At 43.0% G+C, this 10,000-nt stretch overlaps 1 protein-coding gene across 1 annotated transcript; it reads left to right on the top strand.

Moving 5' to 3' along the window:
* Nucleotides 1-4,520: 4,520 nt before the first annotated feature.
* Nucleotides 4,521-5,525, top strand: LOC109167357. The gene is made up of 2 exons (XM_019316377.1): nt 4,521-5,184; nt 5,323-5,525. Exons 1-2 carry the CDS (start codon nt 4,521-4,523, stop codon nt 5,523-5,525), a joined length of 867 nt encoding a protein of 288 aa, XP_019171922.1.
* The last annotated feature ends 4,475 nt before the right edge of the window (nt 5,526-10,000 follow it).

Genomic DNA, 10,000 nt, shown 5'->3' with positions numbered 1-10,000 from the left:
TGTAGGGAGGTGGTTCAGCAGTCATGGCAGGAAGGACGGGGACAGGGTTTGCAGAGCTGTATTGAATACTGTGGAGATCGGTTAACACGATGGGGTAGAGACCGATACCACAAGTATGGCAAACAGATCATTGTCCTAAACAAGAAGCAGCAACGATTAAGGGGATGTACTGATCCGGCCTCACTGGCCGAGTTTCAGCGCTTAGAACAGCTTCTAAGTCACACTGAAGCCCGGGAGGATGCTTACTGGAGGCAGAGAGCTAAGCAGCACTGGCTCAAGGAGGCCGACGCCAATACGAAGTTTTTCCACAGGTATGCTTCTCATCGTAAAAAGAAGAATACTATATCTAGATTAATGAATGATAATGGGGACTGGGTGGAAGGGGAGCCTATGAGAAATATTATTTATGAATACTTCAATCATATTTTCTGCTCTGAAAATCTGGGATCTGGAGAGGGTTTCTTTGAAGGTATTGCCCCATGGGTAACTCAGGCACAGAATGAAACATTGCTCAGGCCCTTTGAATTGGAGGAGGTTAAAACCGCTTTGTTTGCAATGTTTCCAGATAAGGCTCCGGGGGCGGATGGAATGAATCCGGGCTTCTATCAGCATTTCTGGGATGTGGTAGGGGGTGATGTATCAAGTTTTGTGGTTGGCTGCCTAAATTCTCGAAATTTACCTCCTGATTTGAATAGTACAGATGTTGTTTTGATCCCGAAAAAGAATTCCCCTGAGTTAGTCACTGATCTGCGTCCTATAGCTCTCAGTAATGTGATTTATAGGATTATGGCAAAAATAATTACTAATAGAATGAAGCCTTTGATGGAGATGATTATATCAGAGTCTCAAGTGCCTTTATCCCTGATAGGCTAATCACAGATAATATCTTGTTAGCTGCGGAGGTTGGACATTTTTTAAATCGAAAGCAGTGTGGTATGGTGGGGTGGAGTGCTCTTAAACTAGATATGGAAAAGGCCTATGACCGGATGGAATGGCCTTTCCTTAGAAGCATGATGTTGGCATTGGGCTTTGATGAAAGATGGGTGGAGTTGATAATGAAGTGTGTAACTACTGTCTCGTATAACATATTGATAAATGGCTCCCGGAGTGACACCATTGTACCCTCGTGAGGTTTAAGGCAAGGAGACCCATTGTTCCCATATCTATTCATTATTTGTGCAGAGGGACTTTCCCTACTATTGCAGCAGGCTCATAACTCAGGTTTGGTTCATGGTTGCAGAGTTGCGAGAGGTGCTCTGCCTATCTCTCATTTGTTTTTTTGCTGATGACTGTCTTTTATTTTTTAAGGCTAATGTGGAGGAGGCTAATGATATTAAACGATGCCTATCAGTTTATGAGAGTTTACCTGGGCAGGTGGTTAATTATCACAAGTCAAGTGTTTGTTATAGCAGAAATACGAATGACACGGATAAGGAAGTTGTGGCTCATGTATTGGGAGTAGGGCAGGCTCCTAATTTTGGCAAGTATTTGGGTCTTCCCTCTTTTGTTAGAAGGAACAAAAAAGCAGCTTTCTCATATATTGAGGATAAAATACGCCAAAGGATTGGGTCGTGGAACAAGAGATTATTATCGCAGGCAGGAAAGGAAATTTTGTTGAAAAGTGTGGCACAAGTTATACCTACCTTCTCAATGAGTGTCTTTTTACTACCAGAATCTGTGTGCACAGCAATTGAAAGGACTATGAATCGTTACTGGTGGGACTCTGGAATTGATAGGCGAATACATTGGAAGGCTTGGGATAAGTTATGTGTCCCAAAGAAATATGGAGGTTTGGGTTTTAAGGATTTACGTGTTTTTAACCTAGCAATGTTGGGGAAGCAGGCATGACGGATGCTTACTAAACCTGAGTCCCTAGTGGCTCGTGTATATAAGGCTCGCTATTATGCTAAGGGTTCATTTTTTGATGCACAGATAGGAAATAACCCCAGCTTCTGTTGGCGGAGTATTATGGCAGCTAAGAGTATAATTTGTAGTGGGGTAAGACGCAGAATTGGAAACGGGGAGTCTACACTCATATGGGCTCACCCCTGGTTACAGGATGATCACGACCCCATGATACAAACTGAGATGCCAATACAGTTGGAGGATGCCAGAGTGGTGGGATTTATAGATCAACAGACAGGTTCATGGGATCACTCAATTCTAACTGATTTGTTTCAACCTAATGATGTGCCAAATATTATAAAAATACCTGTCTCCCCGGAATACGATGATATGTGGTATTGGCATGGCGACCCGAGAGGAATTTATTCAGTAAAGTGCGGGTACACGTTGATAGTTGGAAATTATGAAAGTGGTACCGGGACTTTTACGAAATGGCTAACCCTATGGAAACTCAAAATCCCCCCAAAGTGGAAGATGTGTCTGTGGAGAGCCATTTGTGATATTTTTCCAACTACTACTAACTTGCTTATAAAGAGGGTGGATGTGGATCCACAATGTGCCATGTGTGGAATATCTCAAGAGGGGACACTATGCATGCTTTAGTGTTGTATGAATTTGCGAAGAACATTTGGGAACGATCCAACCTTCCAATCCCAAATATTGTGACAAATATTTTTCATATTTGGTTTGGTGAGCTATTAAATGTTTTAAACTCTGATGGGATTGTGTATGCAGCATCAATTCTATACAATATTTGGAGAACACAGAACGGGGCGGTTTGGAATGCATGTCTACCACACCCATCATCCTTGGTCACGGCAGCAAGGATTACCATGCAAGCATGGTTGCAAGCACGGCAACCCGCTGCTGCCCGAATCCAGACGGCGCCATCTACAGCATCACACCCAGTCTTCCGTGCTACGCGGCCAGCACCGTCTCGAAGGATATGCCAAGTCGACGCGGGATACGTGCATGGCTCGGGCAAGGCCACGGTTGGGGCTATTCTCCTAGACGTGGATGGGGGATACGTCTCGGCTCTTACTGTGCCTCTCCCGGATTGCTCCTCACCACTAATGGCCGAGGCGCTGGCTTGCAAGGAAGTCTTATCATGGTTAAAGGATCGGGGGGAACAGCACATCGACATATATATAGATTGTTTGACACTACAATGATATCTTACTACGCCACCTGTTGCGTTTCGCTCTTACGTCGGCTATGCCATTGACAGCTGCAGAGCAGCTCTGTCTTTATTTCAGTCTTGTTCAGTTAATTATATTACTAGATTAGACAATTATTTAGCTCATGCACTAGCTACTTCGACGTACCAGCAGCCTGCTGCTATGTATTAGGATGTTTACCCGCCTGACATTATTTCGACTTATTTCTAATAAAGCACCATATAATTTTCAAAAAAAAATTCACTTCCTATGCACATTTTTATTTGTTATAATGATATAATTTGTTTATTTAAATTTCAAAATGTTTTTTGTTTATATTGCTTGTAAGAAAAAAAAATTGTAATCTTTTAAAATATGGTTTATTTGTTTGTTTTTTTTTAATTTTATATTATTCATTTATAATTTGTATTCAATTAATATATCAGGGTACCCGTATTCACTTGACATTCAAACAAGAACATATTAAAAAATTCAAATGTATACTTAATGAGGGCTCTTTATATGCAATAAAAATTTTCATTGTCTCCAACAATTCTATGCCATTCAAAACCACTCAACACAAATACATGCTCAGCTCCATGCGGGGCGGGGCACACAAGTGATTGATCATGCAGATAACAGTTTTCCAAACAACATCTATAAATTCAAGGATTTTGGCCAACTTAAACCCGAAGATACCATTTCTTCATAATTATTTGGTAATATTGTTTAGTATATACAATAATTTCATCTTTTAGCATATGTTGTCTCATTTACTCATCTACAATTATGTATTTGTTAAAATACATTTCATTGGTTTTATTGTATATATGCAGTCACCCTGCACTTACATTAGTTAATGGCCGAGAGAAAAAATTTATGGAAATTGTTATTCAATATCACAAGTTATGTTTAAATACTATTTTTACTTATTGTAGTTCTACTACTTTTCTATCTTATTACATTTAAAACAAGTATGCTTTATTATTGTATTCTATACATGGATAAATCTTTAAGGTGTACTTTTTGGGACCAATATGTTGATTTATTGCTCCCACTTGTGAACCACCTAGACCCGGGACCTGTTGTGTTAATAATTCAGATGTGTCGTGCAAAGATGTATACTGGTAAATATCTAATTGCATCATCACATGTGATTTTTTGTAAATATATTAGACGATTTTTTAATAAAAAATTTAAAACATCATATGAATTTAACCTTTGTTATCTTATTGATTAGGTGAGGTTTCAATCACTAATACATTTGGTGCTACTAAGCTTGTGATGGATAATAATTTTCAACAAATTTGTGATTTCAAATTATTGTACGTATATTTTGAATTTCAAACATTAAATAGTACTAAATTTAAATATTTCGCGAGTTTTGACCTAATAGGGTTTTACCGCCGTTAAACTGATTGCACTGAGGACGATTATCGCCGGACTCTACCAGTGATCATGGCCACCACTGATATTGCGACGATGTGTGGGAATTTGACACTAGCGGACGTGGATGATGAAGAGGTCTCAGTACAGTTGCCCATTGCATCAGTTAATCTGGAAAATGAGGAGGAAGTATTCTACGTCGTCGGCCGCTTGGTTACGAACAAGCCGGTACGACTGCCTTTCTTCCATGACACTATGGCGGACGTCTGGAGTCCGGTGATGGGGGTCAATGTGAAGGAGTTGAGTCCACGAAGGTATTTGTTCCGGTTCTATCTCGAGAGGGATATCGACCGGGTCATTGCTGAGGGCCCCTATTCGTATGACCAGTGCTTACTGATTCTAAGGAGGGTTCCAGCTGGCCAGGACCCCGAGTTAGTACCCCTCATGCATGCGGAGTTCTGGGTACAGATCCATGCGCTCTCGGGTGGATTCCAATCCGAGGCGATCGTCAGGGCAATCGGATCATTCATGGGCACTTTCATTAGGGCAGATGAACGGAATTTCGATGGCGCAATGAGGTCTTTCTTTTGCGTCCGAGTGGCAATCGATGTAGCCAAGCCCTTGAAGAAGCAGATGAAGTTGAAGATGGATAATGGAGGTTGGGCGATCATTGACTTTAAGTATGAGCGCATCCAACGTTCTGCTTCCTATGTGGAATCATTGGTCACTAGGAACGGTTTTGTCCAGGTACGAGAAGCCTTGTGAGGCCAGTGTTCCTATGTCATATGGAACTTGGTTGCGAGGCGGTAATCGTAGGGAGGTGCCATCCAATGGGCATCGTTGGATTTCGCCTAAGACTACTGTTGAACGGCAGAAGTGGAAAGCGTCCGTTGTGGATTCGTTGGCTCTCCGGAGAAGGTGGCTACTGATGGTCTTAGGGTCCCTGAGGTGGTGGTTTCCGATCCCAAGCAAAGACGGACAGAAGGGGTTGGTGTGGTAGGGATGGACTGTGAGGCATCAGGGTCAAAAAACTTACCAGAGGCAGGACTTGCAGCGCAGTCCCGTCAAGGATTATGAATATCATATCTTGGAATTGCTGGGGGCTTGGCAACCCGACGGCAGTTCAAGTGTTAGCGGACTTAGTCCGCGAGAAGAGGCCAAAGATTGTTTTTTTTTTTAATAGAGACTCTACTTGTGAAACATAGAATGGAACCAATTCGAATAAAGTTGGGATTTAATAACATGCTGGTGGTGGACGCGCATGGCCATGGTGGCGGGCTGGCATTATTGTGGGATGAGGCAGTACAGGTTCATGTAACGGGGTTTTCTTCGAATCATATTGACGCCACAGTGATGCTTGATGTAGGTGTACCAGAGTTCAAGCTAACAGGGTTCTATGGGGTACCAGAACAACACCGGAGACGGGAGTCTTGGAATTTGCTACGGACTTTAGCTGGGGTGAGTAATTTGTCGTGGGTAGTAATTGGTGACTTTAATGACCTATTACACCAAAGTGAAAAATGTGGAAAAGACACCCCCATCCCGAATGGCTGTTGACAGGGTTCCGGGAGGCTATTCAAGATTGTGGTCTCACTTACTTAGCTTTCGACGGGTACCAGTATACTTGGCACCGGTCTAAAGGCACACCGAATATAGTGGAACAAAAGCTTGATAGGATCATGGTAACTGAGTCATGGATGGAGCAGTTCGAGGGGGCTCGGGCGTCATCTTTGCCTTGCCCTTACAGTGACCACATGCCCCTATTACTGACCCCGATTGTGATTACCCACCCTCCCCGGCGTAGGAGGTTCTGCTTTGATAACTTATGGCTACGGGAGGAGATGTTCAGGGAGGTGGTAGAGCAAAACGTCGGGACATGATGTTTTCCATAGAATTGAGGTGTGCAGCAAAGACATCGACCGTTGGGTCGAACATATAACAAGGAGTTCCAACTGCGGATTGACCGGTGTAGGAGGCAACTTGCGACTCTAAAGCCACGAACTGATCAAGCTGGTATAGCAGATTATGACAGGGTGGAACGGGAGTGGCTAACTCTCTTGGAATAGCAGCATGTGTACTGGCGGTAGAGGGCAAAAGAGCACTAGTGGAAAGACGGGGACTTGAATACAAAGTACTTCCATAACTCTGTTAGGGAACGAAGGAAGCGGAACGGGGTAGTGAGACTGAAAAGGGATGACAACAGTATGGCGGTGAGGGCCGAACAAGTTGTCGAGGTGATGCTTGACTATTACTGGGGGTTGTTTACGTCGCAGCCGGGGGATGACTCTGAAGTAATTGCTAGTCTTGGTCCACATGTGATGCCATTGGATAATGCATCATTGGAGTGCCTGGTTAGTATGGAGGAGGTGTGTAAGGCGGTATTCGCGATGCACCCGGATAAGTCCCCGGGGTTGGATGGCTTTGGTCTGGGGTTCTTCCAGCATTTCTGGAGCACCGTAGGAGGAGAGGTAACGCGATTTTGCTGTCAGTTCTTGGATACGGCAACGCTATCGACCAAGGAAAATGATACGTTCATTGTCTTAATCCCTAAAAAACCCGTGCCGGAGTCAATGAAGGACCTATGGTCGATTGCTTTGTGTAACGTTTTGTACAAGATCGCGGCCAAGGTATGTGCGAATAGGATAAAACCGCTGCTGGACAAGATTATTACAAAAGTCCAGAGTGCGTTCGTGCCCGGCCGACTGATAACTGACAACATAATGCTAGCGTATGAAGCACACCGCTTTCTAAAGAGGAAAACGCAAGGGCGTGATGGCGTGGCAGCTCTAAAAATTGGCATGAGTAAGGTGTATGGCAGAGTTGAATGGCGGTTTCTGCGTTTGGTAATGTTGAGGTTGGGGTTTAGTGTCAAATGGGTCAATATCCTAATGGAGACAGTGAGTGGTGTTAAGTACCACATTTCGCATGAGTAGAGGCAGCTAGGGCCGATAGTGCCAGGCCGTGGTCTGAGACAAGGCGACCCGTTATCCCCATATCCATTCTTGATGGTCATTGAGGGCTTAAGTGCTCTCATTGACGATCGTATGAGGCGGGGAATACTGCATGGTGTCCGAGTAGCGAGGGGGGCACCGCCAATCACCCATCTACCGTTCGCGGATGATTGCTTTCTATTTATGCGGGCGGACACGGAGGAAAGTGATAACATGAAAGAGATACTTGTTAAATATGCGAAGGCTTCAGGCCAACTGGTAAATTATGATAAGTCGTTGGTGTGCTTCAGCACTAATACCAGTCATGCAAGCAGAAGTGCAGTTATAAACACTCTCGGTGTCAGACAAGGGGACACAACAGGGAAGTACTTGAGGTTGCCTTTGTTAGTGGGGAAGAACAAGAAGGCAATTTTGGGGGTTTGTGAAGGATCGTATTGTAGCACGAGTCAGAAGCTGGAATTCCAGGTTCTTATCTAGGGCTGCCCGTGAAGTGTTATTAAAGAATGTGTTGTAAGCTTTGCCTAGTTATGCCATGATGGTTTTTTCTTTGCCTATAACCTTGTGCAGGGAGATTGGGGTTATTCTAAATCAATATTGGTGGACGAGGAAGGTGGCGGGTAATACAGGGATACGGTGGAAGGCATGGAGAGCACTATGTGTACCAAAGTCTAAAGGCGGGTTGGGGTTCAGGACTCTCAGGGAGATGAACCTCGCACTCTTGGGCAAGCAGGCTTGGTGTCTGCTAACGAGGCCGGACTCACTGGTTGCACGAGTTTACAAGAATAGGTACTACCCGAATTCTAGCTTTATGGAGGCGGAAGTCGGGCATAATCCATCATATATTTGGCGAAGTATAGTGGAGGCCAACAACGCAGTGAAGCAGTGGTACCGACGAAGCATTGGTGACAGGAGATCTACCATGATTGGGTTAGAACCGTGGTTGGTCATGGCGGAGGATCCGTATGTTACAACACAATTACATGAAACCATTAGAAAGGCTCCGGTAAGCTCGCTCATGAATGACGCTGGGACTGGATGGGACCGTGAGTGTGTTATTGATATGTTTAACGTGAGAGATGCCAACTGTATCCTCAATATACCGGTAAGTGTTTGACGCCCTAAGGATGCTTGGGTATAGAAGGGGGATTCGAAGGGATCCTATACTGTGAAGTCATGTTATAGGTTGCTTGTGGGGGAGGAACAGTTTGATCGACCATGGAATCTCATTTGGTATTTGCAGGTCTCGCCAAAGTAAGGGTGTTTGCTTGGCAATTTGTGACATCGGTTCTTCCAACGAGAGAGGCCGTATCTACTAAACGGGTAGCCTGTATGGTACATTGCCATATGTGTGGAGGTGTAGATGAGTCGAACGCTCACTTTTTCCGGGACTGTCTCCATGCACGAGCGATTTGGGCTACGATTCAGTTGCCAACAGTCACGCATGACCAAGGTTGTAACAACCCAAATTTTAATTTCATAAATCCAATTTTAAGAAATTCCGAAATAGCCATTTTTCACTCCGTAAAATTTTTGCGATGAAATCGGTGTTGAATAAATTATTTTGAGCCACTTTTAAGTAAATTTAACTCCAGGATTTATTTTAAATCCAAAATCCTAAATTTTCGGGTACTTCGCGTACCAAGTTTTAAACTGAGAAACCAATCTGAGTGAGACATGGAGAAACCTAAACCAAGTGTTTGTTTAGAAATCATCTTTGGAAAAATCTATTTTGACCTCAAACTATTTAAAATCACATTTTTAGACTATGGTTCATGATGCAAGGTGAACCCTACAATTTTATTTTACATTTCTACCCCCAAAACCCTAACTATAAGAGATAACATTTTCCCCTTGTTGCACTATTCACTCTAAAGAAATCAGCAGCACTCATCTCTCATCTCTCTCGTGAATCTCTCTCTCCCTTTGATATATTTTCCTCCTTCATCTTTGAAGCTTACAAAAACCTAGGTCCAAGATTTGGTAAGCTTCCTCCTCTCTTCTTCCATTCCATTCTCTAGTTTAAATTGTTAAGATGATGTATTTATGTGGATTTGTTTGTGTGCTTGTGAGTGGAAATGGTGAAGTTGTTGCTATGTTTTGGTTTGGAGAAGGAAGATGAAGGGTGAAAAAGAAGAGCTTAGTAATGGTGTTGACTAGATCAAGGGTGCTCAAGATATAATGTGACACCCCTCAAATCTAAATTCTATTTAGGGATTAACTAAGTAATTAATCCTAATCTAATTGGTGATTTATTCTTTAAATTCCTGAAAATTCAATAGTCGGGGACTAGTAATTGACTAGTCAACCCAAGTCAAGGTGTTGTACCTAAAGTTTTGTGAATAGTTCCCTTGTTCCCTTACACTTTTTCATCTTAGTAAGGGTAAAGATGACTTTACACCTCATGTTTGCAGGGCCGGATTTTGGGCTGTGCAAGCAGCCCAACAGCACAGGGCCCCAAATTTTAAAGGGCCCCAAAATTTTAGAAGGCTCAAAATTTAATTTTTACTTAAATAGTTAACATTAAAAAAACAAAAAATTCTAATAAATAACAAAGCATTCTGCTTGTAGAGATGGTAGAAACACATTTGTAAAGTCTTTTAT

This window comes from Ipomoea nil, unplaced genomic scaffold (genome assembly GCF_001879475.1).
Source record: "Ipomoea nil cultivar Tokyo-kokei standard unplaced genomic scaffold, Asagao_1.1 scaffold3150, whole genome shotgun sequence".
Lineage (NCBI taxonomy): Eukaryota > Viridiplantae > Streptophyta > Magnoliopsida > Solanales > Convolvulaceae > Ipomoea > Ipomoea nil.
The sequence above is the reverse complement of the archived record's forward strand: the minus strand, read 5'-3'. Positions and strand labels throughout refer to the sequence as shown.